The sequence below is a fragment of the Drosophila kikkawai genome, chromosome 2R (genome assembly GCF_030179895.1).
Source record: "Drosophila kikkawai strain 14028-0561.14 chromosome 2R, DkikHiC1v2, whole genome shotgun sequence".
In the NCBI taxonomy this organism is placed as follows: domain Eukaryota; kingdom Metazoa; phylum Arthropoda; class Insecta; order Diptera; family Drosophilidae; genus Drosophila; species Drosophila kikkawai.
Genome location: NC_091729.1, coordinates 1,987,487 through 2,009,541, shown reverse-complemented (window position 1 = coordinate 2,009,541; position 22,055 = coordinate 1,987,487). Strand labels below are relative to the sequence as shown.

General features: G+C 43.5%; 1 protein-coding gene across 17 annotated transcripts in view; it reads left to right on the top strand.

Annotated features, from left to right (window-relative positions):
* Positions 1 to 22,055, top strand: part of LOC108081755 (transcriptional regulator ATRX homolog) — a 596,348-nt gene that overhangs the window by 394,014 nt on the left and 180,279 nt on the right. For 14 of the 17 annotated variants that reach the window (XR_011444416.1, XR_011444415.1, XM_070283643.1 and 11 more), the window contains one exon: positions 15,320 to 15,627. Coding sequence is in view for 13 of the 17 variants with exons in the window: in XM_070283643.1 (XP_070139744.1) it covers positions 15,320 to 15,627 (308 nt within the window). In the remaining 4 variants the exon portion in view is untranslated. Of the gene's footprint in view, positions 1 to 15,319; positions 15,628 to 15,669; positions 15,911 to 22,055 lie in introns of those variants that run through there. The other 3 variants (XR_011444417.1, XR_011444418.1, XM_070283635.1) reach the window with 3 other exon arrangements.

The following is a 22,055-nucleotide window of genomic DNA, read 5'->3' as shown; positions in this document are numbered from 1 at the left end:
AAACCAATCTGCAAGGGTATACACACTTCGGCGTGCCGAAGTTAGCTTCTTTTCTTGTTTTTACAATTTTTTGAGAAGCAGACCATATTAAGAGACATTTTAAAGACTTACCACTGTACCTTCGCTATTTAAGAGAGGGCGCAAGGGATGAAATGCAGCGACACTGGAAGAACGGAAGGGCAAAGAGCGGGAGAGCGTGAGATAAGCACTGACTAAAACCGTTTATAGCTGTCGCGACGACGCAAACAACAACAAACGCAAAAGGCACAAAAGGGAATGCAAAAAGAGCAAAATGCAAAGCAACCGCAGCAGCCCAAACTAAAATGCAATTTAAATTGATTTAAATAGCACAAAATAGACAAGTAGCATGCACACGCGAAGTGAAGGGGAATTATTAGAAACACCAAATAATAAATGTTAATTATTGAGGGGGAAAACTGTTACCCGCACAAGAAGAGAATAGGCAGGAAGTGATCTGCTTAGCTTGAGAGTTTATTTGCGACTGACTCGCGTTCATAGGTATATGCACAAACGCAAGTATGGGTTAGAGAACGAACATGCATTGCTTAGGGAAAATATTTATCTTCAACACCCTTCCTCAATGCAAGTACGTTATTAATGTTACTAATACAAGTTTAACATTTTAACAAATTCATTGTGTTTCTTTTTCGCCAGGTTCTTTGTCAGTATATCTGCAATCATTACATTTGTAGAAGCATATTTCAAAACTATCTGACCATCATTTACAATCTGACGAATGAAGTGATATCTTATATCTACATGCTTTGTCCTAGCATGATGCACTGGGTTCTTGGCTAGTTGTTGTGCACTTAAGTTTGTGACGGTTAGGTCATTCCTCGGGGCTCAAGGATGGCCAGGGTTCGTCTCAGAAATTTATTTGTTGTCTGAGGTGGTTGCTGAAAGAGATGCCGACCCGGTCCCAGAGGAGAACGCCGAGAAATATGCCGTAACTATTATTATTTGTTTATTGCCTCGAACATTACAACTGTTTAAAAGATTGGATTTAGTCTGCTGCCGTGGGTAGTCGCTCTGGAACGCCGCACTTCAGGGTCAGGTACATCCCTCCCGCTCGGGTCGACAGTGTCGGTGAAACGCCGATGCGCGGATGCCCCTCAGATCTCCTAGAGTGAGAATAAGCTGGTGGAGGCCCTCAGGTCTGCCAGTTAGTGGACTAACTTGTTAGCGGAGACCCTGAGATCTTCCAGTTAGCGAGCAGATTTGTGGAGTCCATAAGGTCTTCCAATCTTTAGAAGTTTGTAGAGGCCCTAAGGTCTTCTAAGATGGAGAATTTTGTAGAGGCCCTAAGGTCTTCTAAGATGAGAAGTTTGTAGAGGCCCTAAGGTCTTCTAAGATGAGAAGTTTGTAGAGGCCCTAAGGTCTTCTAAGTTTGTAGAGGCCCTAAGGTCTTCTAAGTTTGTAGAGGCCCTAAGGTCTTCTAAATGAGAGAAGTGGTTAGAGGCCCTCAGGTCTTCTAAGATTGAGAAGTTGTTAGAGGCCCTTAGGTCTTCTAAGATTGAGAAGTTGTTAGAGGCCCTTAGGTCTTCTAAGATTGAGAAGTTGTTAGAGGCCCTCAGGTGTTCTAAGTTTGAGAAGTTGTTAGAGGCCCTTAGGTCTTCTAAGATTGAGAAGTTGTTAGAGGCCCTCAGGTCTTCTAAGTTTGAGACGTGCACGGAGGCCCTAAGGTCTACCGAGATATATAGAGACTTATAGGGAGGCCCTTAGGTCTTCCAATATTGAGACGTACAGAGAGGCCCTAAGGTCTTCCACAAGTTATAGACGTAAGATATGGTCGGGATCCCGACTATGGGTTACCGCTTACCACTATACCTTACTTAACCGTGCCCCTTGGGTGACTCCTTGCTGCTGGCTTCCCCTTAGCTCCTGTTAGAGGACTTGGCCGATCGCTGGCCGAAAACTGAATCCTTCCAAGGGCTGAAGCTCGCCTTATATAGGGCTTCGGTACGGCCGATTGTGACCGACGCGCCCGGAGAAATTTGCCATTAAGAGTGTGGCCAGATCCTCATTTGGGCCAGTGTGACCCTTTGCGCCCGATCATGGCGCGCGCGCGTATTTAATTCAAATTTATTCCATATTCCATTTCATAGTTTTCTATTGTATAATCCATTATCATCCTTATTTTATATTTTATATATATCTTTGTGCGCGTCTGCGCGTCACAAGTTGTCTCCAAAAACGATCGTCGGGGTTTCTGCGTCCCCGCAGCCAAGTTCGATGATCAGCCGCCTCATAGCAACTGCCTCCTTGCACGCCGTCGACAACGCCATGTACTCAGCCTCGGTACTGCTGAGTGCTACGCTGTGCTGCTTCTCCGACTTCCACGATGTCGGACCACCAGCCAAAAAGAACACGTATCCTGTATACGATTTTCGATCAAGCCTGTCGCGCCACCCCAATCGGCGTCGACGTAGCCAGCAAACGCCTGTCCCGTCTTCTTGTAGTGCAGCTTGTATTCCAATGTAGACGCCAGGTAACGCATTACATGCTTAACGCCTGCTAGATGCTCGCTATGCGGTTCCTTATTCCGCTGTGCCAATTTCGCAACGGAATGAAGAATATCCGGTCGGGTCGTAAACGCCAACCACATCAGCTCGCCAACTACTGTCCGGTATTCCGTCTCGTCCACCTTTGCGCATTGCTCATTACACGCAACCTGATACCCTGGATCCAAAGGTGTAGACGCAGGTCTGCAACTCTCGACTTGATGTCGATGCAGCAGGTCCTGGATATACTGGGTCTGCGCTAGGGTTATCTCTCCAAGTTCACCCTTGCGCTCTATCTCCATGCCTAGAAACAGCCGTAACGATCCTTTATCAACACATTCGAACGCCGCTGACATCGATGTCTTAATGTTGAGTAAGTCTGTTTTCTTCTGGCATGCTATAATGAGATCATCAACATAAACAAGGATTAATGCTATATTACCATCATCCGCACGCTTATACAAGCACGGCTCATTCTGCAACGGATGGAAGCCAATGCCCTTCAGAACACCATCCAGTTTGATGTTCCACTGTCTACCAGCCTGCTTCAATCCATACATGGCCTTCTTCAGTAAAAGCACTCTTCCTGCTTTGTCACCTTCTGCATAACCTTCGGGTTGGTGCATGTACACGGTGTCCTCCAAGTCGCTGTTGAGGTATGCCGTACATACGTCCATCTGGTGTAAGTAGAGTTCCATTTCTGCCGCCATGGCCAATAATAAACGCATGCTCTCCAATCGGCAAACTGGTGCAAACGTTTCGCTGTAGTTTACGCCGTAACGTTGAGAACATCCTTTCGCCACAAGTCGAGCCTTAAACCTCTCCACCTTTCCGTTTTCATCACGCTTCACACTGTATACCCACTTACAGCCGATGGGCTTCTGGCTGCTAGGTAAATCTGTGACTTCCCATGTCTGATTCGTAATCAAGGCATCATATTCAGAACGCATCGCTTCTCGCCATTGTGTAGAAAACTCGCCACTGATCGCCTCACCGTACGTCGAAAGAATTTGTACATCTCTTCCAGCCAAAGTTCCAAGTATATTGAACTGCTTCTTTGGGCGACCGGGTCTGCCCGTACGTAAAATTCTGGGTCTGCCGGGGCCAACACGCTGCTCCTTCACGTCGTCCTCACATTCGGTGTCCACGCCGTCGCTGTCCTTCTCCTCACTTTCGCTGCCGCTTTCATCCTTGATGCCGTCTCCATCAACGATGCCATCAGCCAGTTCGGAAAATTTTTTCTGATCATCTTCGCTTGTTTCCTCGGTCGACTGCCATTCAAACGAAATAGTCTCGTTTCCAGCATGTTTCGCTTCGCTTTCCCTCTCATCGAAAAGGACGTCTCTCTTCTCGACCACTTGCCGCTTCTTAGAATCATACAGCCGGTAAGCTTTAGCTGTCCTCGAATACCCTACCATTCGGTATTCTGTGCCCTTTGGTTGGAATTTACTACTCTGGACACCTTTGTCAAGCGCCACTGCAATGGAACCAAAAACTTTGAGATGACTGATCGAGGGCTCAATGCACCTGTAGGTGATGGATTTCGTAGATACACTGCCGTATATACCGCCTCTGCCCACAATGCTTCACAAAGTCCAGACTGCACGAGTAAACATCTTGACATCTCAACCAATGTCCGATTGAAACGCTCTGCAACACCATTTTGTTGCGGTGTGTAGGCAACTATGAGCTGCCTCGTAATTCCATTTGCTCGTAGAAATGCATAAAATGCTCGGTTCACATACTCGCGACCGTTATCGCTCCGCAAGCAAATTAATTTCTTCCCAGTTTGTCGCTCGGCCATGTTTTTGAACTCCACAAATTTATCAAAAACTTCATCTTTGCGCTTCAGAAAATAGACGAACACACGTCTGGATTTGTCGTCAACAAATGTAAGGAAATACTTCGATCCTCCAATCGAACTTGTTCCAAACGGTCCGCACACATCTGAATGCACCAACTGCAACAGCTCCTCCGATCGATTCTCCGTCTGAGATGGGAAAGACTTTCCATGCACTTTGCTCACCATGCACGTATTGCACGGAGACTTCCTCGAAAAATCAGCCTTTTCCAGACCGCTCACCATTTGTCGTTTGGCGATTTCCATGAGACTTGCGTAATTCAGATGACCAAATCTTTTATGCCACAAAACAGCTTCAGACTCATGTGCAGCATAACATTTGTTCTGCGATTCGGTAAACAAATACAAATTGCCAACTCTGTTTACAGTTATCCGGCCGTCACCGTTCTGCACGACGCTCGCGCTTTTTTTTTCCAAAAGTGACCACACAGTCTTTGTTTACCGCGTGGCTCACGGACATAAAATTACTCTTTAATTTCGGCACATAAAGAACATTGTTCAACTTCAGCTCACACATTCCGATTTTCAGGTTGACTTCACCCTTTCCTTCCGCTCTTAACAGGCCGTCGTCTGCGAGTCCGATCATTTTGGTGTGGTCTTCAAATTTCGCAAATTTGTTTTTGTTGCAGCACATGTGGCTGGTCGCGCCGCTGTCGAGACACCAAGTCCCTAGATCAAGAGAAACACTGTTTAGCGCGCCTAAGAGAGAACAGTTCATAGTTTTTGCTCGCTCTTTGCTCTCGACTGTCCGTCCGTTACTTCGACAGTTTTTCTGTATGTGGCCGAATTCACCACATCTGTAGCACTTTACCGTTCCTTTGCCTTTTCTCGGCCGTTGCCTAGCAACCAACGCTTGCTCGCTCGTCGTGTTCTCGCCGTCTCTCCTTTCTCCTTCTTCCTTCAAATTTATGCACAGATTCTCGAATGCCGGTAAATTGTCACGCGTTTCAATAGCAACAACAAAGCTTTCGTAATCTTTTGGAAGGCTGGAGAGTAGAATGATTGCTCTTAGCTCTTCATTTAAATCGATTCCAACACTTGCAAGCTGATCCAAAATTTCGACAAACATATTGATGTAACTGGTCATGCTCTGGCCGTCCGCCATCCTAAGGCTCAATAATCTTTTGTAAAGCGAAACTTTGCGTACCGGTCCGCTGGGTTGGTGAACTTCTTTAAGTTTCGTCCACGCTTCAAACGCGTGTCCACAGTGCTTGACATATCCCAACTGTGAGGGTTTTATGCTTAGGATGATCGTTGCCAAGGCCTTCTGGTCCAATCCTGTCCAGTCCACTCCTTCTGGAACTGCCTCTTGTTTTAGCTCCCCTGATGCGACTTTCCACAGCTCTGCGTGCACCAAAACGCTACGCATTTGGACACACCACGAATCGTAATTCCTTTCATCGAGCTTCTCGATTTGGTACATCCCGCTCATATCGCTGCTGTCGATCTCCGGAGTTAGAAAAACAAACGAGCCGAACACTCAAGCTACATTTAAGTCTTTTACTTATCCGCGCAATTATTTCTTGAAGCCGCACAATGGTTTTAGGCGGGGTCTGGGCCCATAACCTATTGAGGGGGAAAACCGTTACCCGCACAGGAAGAGAATAGGCACGAAGTGGTCTGCTCAGCTTGAGAGTTTATTTGCGACTGACTCGCGATCATAGATATATGCACAAACGCAAGTATGGGTTAGAGAACGAACATGCATTGCTTAGGGAAAATATTTATTTTCAACATTAATAAACCCCGGAGGTTTTTACACAAATCGGGAGCGCAAGAAAAAAACACGTCCGTTCATTTTGATGGAAGAATTGATATGACTGGTCATTTCATACAACGAAAATGGAACCAAAAATTTCTTAGCGACAGGCCCCAGAGCTGTTCGCGACGGGCCCCGAGATTTCGTGTGCGCCCGAAGCGACAGGCCCTGTAGCTTCGTGTGCGCTCGGGTTTTTCGCTCTCTCATTCTTATGCTCGCACACTGGTTGCGAGAGTTCAGTCGCAGAGTGGCGCATCTTCAGAAGGTGCGATTGAATTCTTCTTTATATGTATGCGTGTTCATGCATTCACGTACACGGGTACATGTGTGCGATCATTTCATTTCGGCCCAGCAAGAATATTTGGTCTTTTGCTACTTCTCGCGCTAGGTACCCTAACAATATGGGCAATAGTGAATATGGTTAATGATAAAAATAAGAATGTTATAATAAGTACGTCTCCGAAACATATTTTGTTTTTAGTTGAGGAACAGCGGAAAGGGTCTTTGGTAACGCAGCATTACCAACTTCAGCCGGTGCTCCGGCCCTTTTTTACCCTGTGCAGTGATACAACTTTTTTCCATTTTTACTGGAGATTACATCAGCGATACGGCCCATTAAGTCGAGACACTTGGCGTGTACGACCGCATCGCGGAGCCAGTAATAAAGGATACGCTGATCTCCCAAAACATTTTTTTTTTGCAGCGTTTGATAGCGCATATTGTCAGCACTGTTCGGCTGGGGGAAAACTTGCTGGTTTCGTTCCGTAGGATGAGCACGAATTATTATTACAGAATTCACTCCCGCGCCGCAGTCGTAAACACCAAAGAAAAGTCACCACCAAAATGAATAGAAGTAAGAAAGTAGGAGGCCCGGAGGCGTGGTTATTTTCTAATGTTAACGACCGTGGACGTGGTCCTCTTTATTTGGCTTTAGTATAGGAATTAAAAATACAAGCTGGAGTGGGAGATCAAACAACTAGGAGAGCGGGAGCGGCCGCTCAGCGATGCGACGATCGGCCAGAGCCGAAGCATCCGCTAGAAGAGCGGGAGCGAGAGAGCGAGCTGAGGAGCTTTGAAGAAGCGGGAGCGCTTCGGAGTCGCGGGGGGCGGGAACATAAGCTCCTGACCTGAACAAGCACTATGACCTCATTGTCAACAAACTTTCGACCATGATGGAAGAGCGGGAAAATAAGTATGGGAGAGCAGAAAACAAGGAAAGCTTAGAACCACTTAAGTCCAGCTGTAAGTAACGGTGAAAAATAAACGCGACAACAAAAAAAGGGGACAAGAAAATGCTGGACCCCGGTGGTTTTAAGAACAAAGTAAATACAAAAATTCGGAGCGCAAAGCAAAAACACGACCATTCGCTAAAAGTCAAAGACGATTGATGATGATTATAATGATGATGATTGATTTCTAACACTCCTTCTCAACAGTGTTTGTCATTTTACAGGATTCTTTACTAATTTCTGCGAGCTTTGATTAACGCGGTGTGTTATAATCGGTGGGACTTTACCAAGACCCATCTCGCTCCAAAGCTGCCTCCTTTGCAGCTGAAGAATGTGCTATATACCCGGCTTCTGTTGTGCTGAGAGCTACCACGGCTTGTTTTTTGGGCTCCCAGCTGATCGCTGCATTTGCTACCAAAATATCCAGCCGGTGACGGATCTCGCTGTCGTCTCCAGTCCAGTCGCCGTCCATATAACAACAGGCAACCTATTATGTTCGCTGATAGTTTACCTGGAATGTCTTTGTACCGTTGAGCAAGCTTCGCCACAGAATGGAGTATATCTGGCCTGGTTGCTATCGCCAAATACATGAGCGAACCTATCAGGCCTTGGTATTCAACTCCAGCACTCTTCCTTGCAGCATTGAAAGTGGTAGCCAGCTACAGTTTTGTATCCCGTAGGTTTGTATCCCGTATTGCTTATGGCCCACTCCTGGCCAAGCTTCTCCGTCCCTACATAAGCTGCAAGTCCGTCTGCAACAAGTGCGAGCCTTATGGGACAAAGTGGAAAAAAGTATGAAACGTGCTCCGATATAATTGCCGTAGAAGGATCCCTTAGCAGATTACCTATGCTTTAGTTCAAAAAATACGACTACTGCTTTTCCGTATACGAGTCATGCGCATGACTCAATCCGTTTAGGCTTCAGCGCAGCCGTTAATTTCGCCCGGTTGCGCTCATCTCCTTGCGATAAGGAATTTTTCGATGGAGACTATCTTCGATGACCCATTTTTCGAGGCCTATTCATAGCAGTATATGTCAACAACCCCAGGGGGACACCGGTTGAGAAGCTTTTTCATCAGCGGTGAGGCAAGAGCCATCGTTCCCGGACTATACTCACGATTATATACAATACGGGTCAGATGATGCAGATAGCATGTTGAATAGACTACATTAGCCAGAACGGGCTGTTAGAAATGTACACCTGACAGGTAGCGATTTACCTAAACAAGCCCAAACCAATCTGTTAACTAGTTTCGTTAACAGTTTATGAATGTATTTATCATTTAAAGCAAAAACCATGACCATTGGTTATATGGTTTTTGTGTAATAATATATGGATTTTGTTTAATATTACATGAAAGTTGACCAATTTAACAATTTTTGTAGGGCCTTAGGGCGTCCACAAACTTCTCGATATTGGAAGACCTTAGGGCCTCCACAAACTTCTCTATATTGGTAGACCTTAAGGCCTCCACTAACTGGCAGACCTGAGGACCTCCACTTACTGGTAGATCTCAGGGTCTCCGCTAGCTGGTAGACCTCAGGGCCTCCACAAGTCGTTCTCAATCTACGAGATCTGAGCGGCTTCTGCGCAGGGTCGTTTCACCGACACTGTCGACCCGAGCGAGAAGGATGTACCTGATACTGGAGTGCAGCCTTCCAGAGCGTCTACCGGCGGCAGCAGACTAAACCAAATCTTTCTAAACAGTTGGAATATTCGAGACAATAAACATATACAGGCCTGCTCCGGTAATCGAAAACGGCAAGTTTTTTTTCGTTTTCGTTTTTGAAAATGAGAAATTGGTGCTCCGGTAATCGAAAACGAAAGATTTTTTTGATTTGAAAAACGGGAACCTTTTTCTGGCCGGAATGAAAAGTAAATGGCATTTTTTAATTGAAATCAGATCTTATTTACAAAAGGAAAAAAATAGTTTACTCAGTGGTCTATTGATGTTTATTCCACACCACTATAAGATCATTCTGGCAGGTAGTTATTTAAAAAAAAATTATTTCTGACCCCACCTCAGATTTGACAACAAAATTTTTGTCGTGTTCAACCAGTTTTCTCGTTTTTGCGATAGTTCGAAAAGTTCACCTCAAAATTTATCGCCAAGGTTGCCATATTGTTGGTGGAACGAAACAGCCAGTTCAAAATACTTATAAAATATAAATGAATACATTAATAACTATAAGGAGAGCCAAAATTGTTCTTTATAAATAATGCTATTTAATTTAATTGCTTAATGGTCAAAGTTGACCAAATAATTAATTGAGACCACCGGAATTAAAACTGTGAAAAATGTGGCAGCATCTTAAATGCCTAGATTTCTTTAACTCCATATATGTTTTATATGGAGAAAATATATGGATTTATAATATAATAATATATGTATATGTATATATATGGATGTTAGCGGACTGTATTTCGATTAATTTTTTATTATTGGATTTTTATTTTCTATCGTGCTTCATAAAAATCAATGTCTTTATGTAAGCCGATATGTATGGACGTATGTATTTAATTTTATTCTTATGTAGGAACCGTTTTGTACATTGATGTACGGATAAATGCCAATATGTTTAGAGGAAAGCGGAATAACAAGAATATGGCGACGTTCAAAACGGAGACGGATTAAAAATTTGCAAATTGTAGGAAATGGAAAATTCCTCAACTGCCGTTGTCAGGAAAACTCGCACTTGGAGTCGACACGGAAAATTAATCTTGCAGCAGAGTGACCGAAATTAATTGTTCGGACTACTGCTGAAGATCGGCAGAGAGGGGGGCGACGGAATTCGGAGTACTTATCTTGGAAGCAGAGAAACGCCGAGAACTGCTGGTGAAGCGGAGTTGTAGAAAAAATCCGGAATCCAAAATCCAAAATCCAATAAAATCCGGAAATCCAAAATCCACAAATCCGGCTCTGAAGGACCAAAATGTTCGGCTGGGGGGAAAATTGCTGGTTTCGTTCCGTAGGATGAGCACGAATTATTATTACAGAATTCACTCCCGCGCCGCAGTCGTAAACACCAAAGAAAAGTCACCACCAAAATGAATAGAAGTAAGAAAGTAGGAGGCCCGGGGGCGTGGTTATTTTCTAATGTTAACGACCGTGGACGTGGTCCTCTTTATTTGGCTTTAGTATAGGAATTAAAAATACAAGCTGGAGTGGGGGTTCAAACAACTAGGAGAGCGGGAGCGGCCGCTCAGCGATGCGACGATCGGCCAGAGCCGAAGCATCCGCTAGAAGAGCGGGAGCGAGAGAGCGAGCTGAGGAGCTTTGAAGAAGCGGGAGCGCTTCGGAGTCGCGGGGGGCGGGAACATAAGCTCTTGACCTGAACAAGCACTATGACCTCATTGTCAACAAACTTTCGACCATGATGGAAGAGCGGGAAAATAAGTATGGGAGAGCAGAAAACAAGGAAAGCTTAGAACCACTTAAGTCCAGCTGTAAGTAACGGTGAAAAATAAACGCGACAACAAAAAAAGGGGACAAGAAAATGCTGGACCCCGGTGGTTTTAAGAACAAAGTAAATACAAAAATTCGGAGCGCAAAGCAAAAACACGACCATTCGCTAAAAGTCAAAGACGATTGATGATGATTATAATGATGATGATTGATTTCTAACACTCCTTCTCAACAGTGTTTGTCATTTTACAGGATTCTTTACTAATTTCTGCGAGCTTTGATTAACGCGGTGTGTTATAATCGGTGGGACTTTACCAAGACCCATCTCGCTCCAAAGCTGCCTCCTCTGCAGCTGAAGAATGTGCTATATACCCGGCTTCTGTTGTGCTGAGAGCTACCACGGCTTGTTTTTTGGGCTCCCAGCTGATCGCTGCATTTGCTACCAAAATATCCAGCCGGTGACGGATCTCGCTGTCGTCTCCAGTCCAGTCGCCGTCCATATAACAACAGGCAACCTATTATGTTCGCTGATAGTTTACCTGGAATGTCTTTGTACCGTTGAGCAAGCTTCGCCACAGAATGGAGTATATCTGGCCTGGTTGCTATCGCCAAATACATGAGCGAACCTATCAGGCCTTGGTATTCAACTCCAGCACTCTTCCTTGCAGCATTGAAAGTGGTAGCCAGCTACAGTTTTGTATCCCGTAGGTTTGTATCCCGTATTGCTTATGGCCCACTCCTGGCCAAGCTTCTCCGTCCCTACATAAGCTGCAAGTCCGTCTGCAACAAGTGCGAGCCTTATGGGACAAAGTGGAAAAAAGTATGAAACGTGCTCCGATATAATTGCCGTAGAAGGATCCCTTAGCAGATTACCTATGCTTTAGTTCAAAAAATACGACTACTGCTTTTCCGTATACGAGTCATGCGCATGACTCAATCCGTTTAGGCTTCAGCGCAGCCGTTAATTTCGCCCGGTTGCGCTCATCTCCTTGCGATAAGGAATTTTTCGATGGAGACTATCTTCGATGACCCATTTTTCGAGGCCTATTCATAGCAGTATATGTCAACAACCCCAGGGGGACACCGGTGGAGAAGCTGTTTCATCAGCGGTGAGGCAAGAGCCATCGTTCCCGGACTATACTCACGATTATATACAATACGGGTCAGATGATGCAGATAGCATGTTGAATAGACTACATTAGCCAGAACGGGCTGTTAGAAATGTACACCTGACAGGTAGCGATTTACCTAAACAAGCCCAAACCAATCTGTTAACTAGTTTCGTTAACAGTTTATGAATGTATTTATCATTTAAAGCAAAAACCATGACCATTGGTTATATGGTTTTTGTGTAATAATATATGGATTTTGTTTAATATTACATGAAAGTTGACCAATTTAACAATTTTTGTAGGGCCTTAGGGCGTCCACAAACTTCTCGATATTGGAAGACCTTAGGGCCTCCACAAACTTCTCTATATTGGTAGACCTTAAGGCCTCCACTAACTGGCAGACCTGAGGACCTCCACTTACTGGTAGATCTCAGGGTCTCCGCTAGCTGGTAGACCTCAGGGCCTCCACAAGTCGTTCTCAATCTACGAGATCTGAGCGGCTTCTGCGCAGGGTCGTTTCACCGACACTGTCGACCCGAGCGAGAAGGATGTACCTGATACTGGAGTGCAGCCTTCCAGAGCGTCTACCGGCGGCAGCAGACTAAACCAAATCTTTCTAAACAGTTGGAATATTCGAGACAATAAACATATACAGGCCTGCTCCGGTAATCGAAAACGGCAAGTTTTGTTTCGTTTTCGTTTTTGAAAATGAGAAATTGGTGCTCCGGTAATCGAAAACGAAAGATTTTTTTGATTTGAAAAACGGGAACCTTTTTCTGGCCGGAATGAAAAGTAAATGGCTTTTTTTATATGAAATCAGATCTTATTTACAAAAGGAAAAAAATAGTTTACTCAGTGGTCTATTGATGTTTATTCCACACCACTATAAGATCATTCTGGCAGGTAGTTATTTAAAAAAAAATTATTTCTGACCCCACCTCAGATTTGACAACAAAATTTTTGTCGTGTTCAACCAGTTTTCTCGTTTTTGCGATAGTTCGAAAAGTTCACCTCAAAAAGTTATCGCCAAGGTTGCCATATTGTTGGTGGAACGAAACAGCCAGTTCAAAATACTTATAAAATATAAATGAATACATTAATAACTATAAGGAGAGCCAAAATTGTTCTTTATAAATAATGCTATTTAATTTAATTGCTTAATTGTCAAAGTTGACCAAATAATTAATTGAGACCACCGGAATTAAAACTGTGAAAAATGTGGCAGCATCTTAAATGCCTAGATTTCTTTAACTCCATAATGTTTTGCCTTTTCCCGGCTTCAAAATAAGCAATTATAAATATAAAAGGCAGTTCTTCACGTTGTTTGCTTTTTACCAAAAGAACAAGTCAAGTGCTTGAGAAATAAGAAACGATGAAAAACGAAACATTCCGATACCAAAAATTTTTCGAAAACCGGAGCAGCTAAAAACGAAAACGGTTCGTTTTCGCCCAAAACGAAAACGAAAAAATTTTACGATTACCGGAGCAGGCCTGATAATTATAGTTACTGCATATTTTTTGACGTTCTACTCTGGGACCCAGTCGACATCTCTTTTAGCAACCACGTCTGGCTAAATATACAAATTTCTAAGACGAACCGTGGCCCATGATACAATTGTATAATTGTATCATGCCCTGGCCATTCCTGAGCCACCGGAAACGACAAACAGTCACAAAGTGCTCTCGAAGTTTTTCCAGCAGCTCGTCTCTTTTTGGCTACTTATTCCAATTCTTCTCCCGTCTTTTTATACCCTTGCAGGGTATTATAATTTCAGTCAGAAGTTTGCAACGCAGTGAAGGAGACGTTTCCGACCCTATAAAGTATATATATTCTTGATCAGCATCAACAGCCGAGTCGATCTAGCCATGTCCGTCTGTCCGTCCGTCTGTCCGTCCGTCTCTCCATTTCTACGCAAACTAGTCCCTCAGTTTTAAAGCTATCTGAATGAAACTTTGCATATAGTCTTCTATATACTCTCACTGCTATATATGTCGGAACGGGCCGGATCGGACGACTATATCATATAGCTGCCATACAAATGTTGGATAAATTTGTAGAAAAAACAACATTTTTGCATAATTTTTGAGATATGGCCATTATTTCAGAATTTCGGTTTTAATTTTTTGAAAATCGGACGACTACATCATATAGCTGCCATAGGAACGATATATAACTTCGTTGTTTTTTAACGTTTTTTCATCTACTCCGGGATATAAGCCTATTTTATTATTCTATTTTGGTATAAATTTCATAAAAACAACTATATCATATAGCTGCCATATAAACCGATCGGTAGTTGTAGAGAAAATGTAAAGCTGAGAATGGAAAACTGTAACTGTCAAACTGTAAACATAATAATATAGGTAAAATGTAATGAAATAATATCTGCAAGGGTATACAAACTTCGGCGTGCCGAAGTTAGCTTCCTTTCTTGTTAATAATCTTTTATCTATTATAATATGTCGGGCTTTCCTTCCTGATCCTATAACTCCAGAACGCACGAACCAATTTCGACGGTTTTGCATTCGTGGAAATGTCTCGGGCTTCGTGATATATGCAGCAAAGAAAATGCAGGAAAAATTGCAACAGAAAAGCGGGAAAGTCATTTTTGCATACATCGCCATCACTGATACATAGCATGCCATAATTCCTCAGTTTATTTCATGAGACAAACCGAACTTTTGTTCAATATTGTGAAATTGTGAAAAAAGTAAAAAAAATGTATTATTTGTTTCCTAACATTTCAATTGGAATTAAGTTAAGATGGTAAGCTGTGTGAATTTTTTATTTAATTAATATAATATTGGGCACTTTCGAATGGTTTAGTAAAGCAAATGGTGAATCTGAGCCTTGGGAATTTGTAGCATTTGAGGCAAGCTTAGTGTCCTCTTCTTCGGACTTAACCTCATATATTTCAGCGGTTAAAAAAAAAATTGCAAATCAAAAAATCTGTCCCCCCTGGTCAAAGCATGTGATTGTCAAGTAGTTCGATGCAGGAGAAAAAGAGGACAGTAGGAATTACTCTTCCTAGGCTTGATTTGACCATTTCTGCGCCTTCTACGTCTTCCAGTTCATTCAAAAAAAAAAAAAAAAATACCCAACTAAACCTAACCTAAATTGTACTCTAATAGTGTCACATTTGCTTCCCCAGTATTGTGTTCACAGAAACCTCTAAAAGACTTTCTGATAGGGTCCACTTAGTAAGTAGTTCTTGGTGTTTTTAACATCCCAGGGGCTATTTCGTCCCTAGATAATTCCACTAATACACTTCTTACCACAACACATCACAAACAATGTACCATGTAGTTTACCAAAGAGCACTTCAATGAATCGGATATAGAAGAGGGCATTGCCACCCTGCCGCAATCAATTTGTTACTTACATTTATATTATTAGTCACCATAAATCGTACTTTTTTTTATTTCTAGATACATCAGCAAATCATAAAACTTCAAATAAATGGATTAGTGGTCAAGATTACTACAGATTAGATGGAAAAACCCCAAAAAATATTCGACATGAAATGATAAAGCGATTCAACTGTGAAACCAACAGACGAGCTCGTGTATTTTTAATATCATCTAGGGCTGGAGGTCAAGGCATTAATTTAATAGGAGCAAACAGAGTCATAATTTTAGATACTTCTTGGAATCCTTCTAATGATCAACAAAACATTTTTCGGATTTTTCGTTTAGGTCAAAAAAAAAATTGTTATGTATACCGCCTAATTGCGATGGTAAGTACTTCAATGACAAAATTTCAATAATAATTTTGATAGTCTTGCAGGTTATTATAATTTTATGAAGTATACTATAATTTTATATTTAATGCAATTATATATCTGATTAGCATTAACATCAGATTCGATCAAAACATGTCTACATTTCTACACAGCTAGATCCTCAATTTCAGAGCTCTTTAAATAAAACTGCGAATAGCTTTCTATCAAAAGTTGTCCATGAGAAATAAGAGGAAAACATTTGTACCGCGCAAAAAAAAAATATATATATTTATAAGGGGTAAGATAAATAATAGAAATAATTATCGACATCAAAGAATAAAGATGATGCCTAGTTTGAGTGCATGCGTCGCACAGTAGCGCCTTTTCTCATTAAGCGTTGCAAAAATCATATCTTTTGAACCAAATAAGGTAATCGAATAATTTAAACGGCCTTGGACAGGTAATTGTTGTAAAATGTATATATCTACAACATAATGTACCACGCCCACAAAGGGTATCAAAGTAATGAAAACAATTTTTTTAAAATATCTTTTATTTAATTTTTTATGGTTATTTTTATGTATTTGCTCAAATAATAATAATAATTGAAAAACTGAACAAAATATATTTTTTTTAATTCAAAGTGTAACCGCCACGCGCTACAGTTAGTATATTTCTTGGAATGTATGAAATTGTGCCGGTATTTTGGTATATTTAACCCTGAGTAGTTTTGGTTTATGCCGTTGCATTTCCGCAGATGCAGACGATGAAAGTTAACCCTGATCCAGGAAAGATCCACGTAATTTATAGGCATATTGTAGTCGATGGCTTTCATCGGCTTCAGTAGTTATAGACTACTTTAGGCAGAAAATTGTGGAAATAATGGATACCTATACAAGCCCAAACCAAAGTGCCGTTTTTTTCGGTTCTTTAATAGTTTATGAATGTATCTATCATTTAAAGTAAAAACCATAACCATTGGTTTTATGGTTTTTGTGTAATATTACCTGAAAGTCGGCAAATTTACTCATTTTTTGGTATGATGCAAAAAACGAAAGAAAGTTCAAATTTGAATGCTCATATCTTAAAAAAAAAAATCTTAAAATAGATTTTATTGCATGATATATTCTATTTTTGCAACGCTAATTGTTCGAGAGGCGCTACTGTGCGTCGCAGCTAGAGAGATTTAAGAGATTTCCCACTAACAGCCTGCAGTCTTTCCGTGGTAGCTGCAGCACGTAGTGGCTGAGTCTGCCATTGCGTGTAGGGTACATGATTTTTTAAATCTTGAACGTCATGGATTTTCTCTTCCATTTGCTTTTTGCTCGTGCGTCTGCTTGTTACTGTAGCTTGCTGTCAAACGTAAGAGGTATAGGCTCGTTTTCCGTTCTGTTACTCGCCAGCCCTAGGCACAGTAGCTCCTTTTCTTATTTTGCGTTGCATATATTATAACTTTTGAAGCAAATAAGATCTATTATATAAAAATAAGTCGGGTTTTCCATCCTGATCATACTACTCCAGAACGCACGAACCGATTTCCACGGTTTTCCATTCGTTGGAAAGGTCACGGAATTCATTGTATAGGTATGCAGTAAAGAAAATTCAGAAAAAATTGCAACAGAAAAGCGGGAAAGTCTTTTTTGCATAAAGCGCCATCACTGATACATAGCATGCCATAATTCCTCAGTTTATTTCATGAGACAAACCGAAATTTTGTTCAATATAAGTTTCGTTTCCTAACATTTCAATTGAAAACCAGCATTTGTATTTAGGGTGGTAAGTTGAACTGTGTAATGTTCACTCCTAAACATGGTCCTTCGAGCCGACTATGTTTAGGAGTGGGGTGGCTAGGATATCCTCCGCAAAAGGATCAGTAGAGAAATCCGTCCCACGAAGAAGAAACGCAGAAAAAAGTCCAGAAATTAGGGGGTCGAAAAATGACGTTGGCATGGAGCGCCCTTTGCATGCATTTCTTGACAGTCGTATTGGAACTAAACTTAGCTTAGCCTAAGGGCCCGCTGCCGGCCGAGAAGCCCAGCTTAACGGCGCGAGAGCGGGAGAGCGGGAGAGCGGGAGAACCGGGAATGGGAGCGGCGATCGGGAACACGGGAGCGTGCGATCGGGAATACCGAGGAGCGGAGAGCGGGCGAGCGTTGCTAAGCTGGAAGCGCTTAAGCTTTTGGACGCTCGGTGGGCAGAGGGGGATCAGGGGCCTCCTGGCGTAAACATTCTCCCCCCCTTGCAATCACTCGGGTTGCAATAAACCCGTACAGGACGATGGTATGGAGGGGCGTCAGAGCGCTGCGTAGATCGTTGATGCTGGAGCGACGAGTAGCGATGAAGGACGGATGAGTGCCAAGGAGAGGCGAAAGCTTGTCGTAAGGAGCTTGCTGAACAAGGCGGAGGCGTCGAATGCCGTGAACAGGACGCATCACTGTGCGCTAGAAGACGTCGAACTTTCCGTAGCGGATGAACGTTGGCAGACTCGGCTACGGTGGGACTAAGTACCTCGGGTACGTCTGCTTTCCAGAGCGATCGCGGTGTATGGAAATGAAACCCTCGTATGTGATCTGGATGAAAGAAGATGACATAGAGATGAGTAATGGTCGTAAATGCGAACTAGAAGTATGGGGGTGACCGATGCTGCGAGCGGAGTGGATGCTCTGGACGGTCATGCGGATGCAGGAGAGTGTGGTGGTGCTGATTGCACGTCTTGCATCGGTCACCGCTGAGGCAGGTTCCCTCGGAATGCTCGTGGGCCAAACAGTTGGAACAATAACGGTGGTCGAGAACCGCTCGGAGCCTCTTCTCAGCGCAGAGTTTGAGGAACTGTTGGCACTTCCGGAGCGGATGGTTCCCTGGGCAGACTCGGCATTGGTAGGATAAAATACCTCGGGAACGTCTGCTCTTGCTGTCGTCGTACGGAACCCAGTAATTGGAGGAATCGGCAGAAGTGGTCACTCGTGTGGAGAACGAGGAAATTCTTTGAATGGGTGCAGGTCGAGGACTAGATGGAGCGGAGGGTCTTGGAACATTAGTAGTAGGATTGTCGCGGTGCAGCAGAGTGTGATGCCGGCTGTGGCACGTAAAGCAGGAATGGGCACTAGTACAGTCCCGTTGCTGGTGCCCTCGCGAAAAACAATTTAAGCAGAGTTGCTTTCTTCGGATGAAGTCTGTCCGCTCATTGACATTCATGTCCAGGAAAAACGGACATATACGGATAGGGTGGTCCTCTCTGGAACATAGATTACACCGTCTCGGTGTTGGAGCCACCCTATCTTCGTATGAATTGAGCCTGCGCACCGGGGGATTGGCATTTGTTGACTTTGGCGGAAGATGCCCAGAGCCGCTAGGCCTGACGTCGTCGATGGCCTCCAAAGTGCGATGGCGCTCAGTCAGAAATGCGTCCAACTCCTTCCAGGTTGGAATTTCGGCTTTATTGCGAATTAATTGCTCCCACAAGGAAAGCGTAATTTTGGGAAGCTTTGAGGAGACCATAAACACAAGAAGGCAGTCCCACGCCTCGACTTCAATGGAGGACATTTGTAAGGCGGTCAAACAACTTTGAATTGTGCCTTGCAGCTCTCTTAGAGCGACTCCGGATTCTTGAGGAATAGCCTGGATGTTAAAAAGAATCTTTAACTGACTGTTGACTAACAATCGCTTATTTTCAAAGCGGTCGGAAAGGCTTCTCCATGCTGAGACAAAACCCTCGTTGGTCAGAGGGGCCTTTGAAACGATTGCATGCGCATCGCCACAGGCGTAAGTCGGGAATTATTAATGTAAATCGCCGTGAAGAGGTCCCGGAAGGTGGGCCACCGAAGATAATCGCCTGTGAAGACCTCGGTGTCCACTGGTGGCAGGCGACACCCCGTAGAAAGAAGTGGTTGGACACTGACGGAAGCCTGAGTGGACTGGGAGGCTGCCTTGTCGATAATTTCCTGCAGCTGTACAAGACACCTCGAATATACGGAGTAGCACTCACTGTACTTGGATTCAAGCTCAGTGGCGGTGGCTGTACTGTCGGAGGACACGGAAAGAAGATCGGAGCAGCTTTCATAGCTTTTCTCCACCTTGTCCCACAGGGCCCGAATTTGGTCCCGATGGACCCGGCACATGGCGGGGGAAAACCTCTCCGTGTCAGGAGCGCTCGGAATGTGGATGTTAGCTTCGAATTGGCTAACACGGGCTGTCGTCGAAATGAACTTTCGCAGGGCGATGTCTAGGGCATTTTGAGCCATTTTGGAAACCGACTGAGTGAGTCTTGGCGAAGGAACGGGACCAGAATCGACGGACTTGTCGCTTTTTGCCCTTGGGTTGGCAGTGGCTTTTTGTTGTTCCCCGTAGACAAACTCAATTTGGGACTCGGCGGATCAGCGGTTGTCGACTGACCTGAGCGAAGGATGCCTGATTCGAAGTGGAAAGCAGAGTTGTCTATATATATTCCGTGGCTCGGAAGTGGAGCTTGTCTAAATTGGAAAATTAATTTATTAATTATAATCCGTGATAACAAAAATTATTAATTAATTATTAATGTCGGAAATAATCAATGTAGCTTATTTAAGTATTTGCACGTAATTAATAGGGAGCCGGAAAGGCGGAATTAAAAATAAACCTTGGCTTTGACTTGGGAAAAACTCACTGGGCTATACCGTCGGCAAAGCAGTGCATAAGTGAAGAGCTCAGGAGAAAGAACAAAGCGTAACCCAAGGAACTGCGACACAAACAACACGTCTGCTGCGGCGGTTGTGCAGATTTGGAGAAATAAACACTTGCACTTGAATATTTAATCTTGGTTATTTTGTTTGTTATTGTTTGGTTGTAATTTAATTCCTGTATGGACGGCCAGCGAATATAAATACATATGTATGTAGTTGGATAAGCATGCAAAATATGTATGGATGAGTTGTCTTTATTTTGGACAGTGGAAACCCGATAGCCGGACTGTGGTTGTAAGGGCGTACGAAAAGTATTGGAGGCAGAAAATATATTTTGTACAGTGGAAACCCGATAACTGGACTGGAGTTGTGAGGGCGTACAAAAAAAATATTAGAGGCCGAAAATATATTCATATATTGGCATGTATAATACGTACAGTAGAGCGTAGAGGACTGGACTGTATTTTCTTGAAGTTGAAGGAATTGTTTCACAGAAGCATATCGAGGCCGCGGGAAAAATACAGTGAACGAAAATATGAGAAGGAGATCTCGGGTAGGGGGCCGAATGCGGCAACACGAACTGTTCACTGTACACTTTTCACTGTGACGGCGTTCGACATGAACCACACTTTTACTGGTTTGATTATTATATATATATTTTTTTTAAATATATTGTCCGGTTGAAGGTTGAGGATGTCAATTACCACTCTAAGTAACTGACCAACCAACTCGCGGAGTAATGCGCGCCGATTTACATACGTATGTATGTATGTACGGAGAAATGTACAACGGGTCCGAAGAAGTGGAAGAAAAAAGCGGCGATAATTATGCCGTTGCAGAACGAAGTGCAGGCAAATGGAAGTGGAAAAAATTGGCTTTGGAAATGATTTTTAAGTTGTCTAATTGCCGTGGTGTCGGAAAACTCGGACGAGGAGTTGACAAAAAATCGTCCGCAGGTTGAGCGAAATTTAAATTTCGGACAACTGTTGACGACCGGCAATTAGAGACGGGAGGAAACTTTTTACTTATCTTTTCTGCGGCGGCACCACCAAAGCTGCTGGGAAAAAAGGATTCCAGGACGTTATCCTTATCCGGCTCGAAGGACCATGTTTAGGAGTGGGGTGGCTAGGATATTCTTCGCAAAAGGATCAGTAGAGAAATCCGTCCCACGAAGAAGAAACGCAGAAAAAAGTTCAGAAATTAGGGGGTCGAAAAATGACGTTGGCATGGAGCGCCCTTTGCATGCATTTCTTGACAGTCGTATTGGAACTAAACTTAGCTTAGCCTAAGGGCCCGCTGCCGGCCGAGAAGCCCAGCTTAACGGCGCGAGAGCGGGAGAGCGGGAGAACCGGGAATGGGAGCGGCGTAGCCATCCCTAGAAGCGAGCGACGATCGGGAACACGGGAGCGTGCGATCGGGAATACCGAGGAGCGGAGAGCGGGCGAGCGTTGCTAAGCTGGAAGCGCTTAAGCTTTTGGACGCTCGGTGGGCAGAGGGGGATCAGGGGCCTCCTGGCGTAAACAAATACAATAACTGCTTTCGCATGACTTCCTTTGGTGCTAATATCATTCGAGAAGGCCTCATGCCGACTTGCAAGGTAAAAGTTACAATCACTTACACAAATACAAAGAATTGCAACACATAATAACAACATATACACCGCGGACTACACCATCACACGATTCTTCAACAAATGATTGTTTGCAATTACAGATACAAGGACAAATATATAATTTGCATGGTTCAATGGTGCCAACACCAGATAACCCGCATCTATTTCTGCAA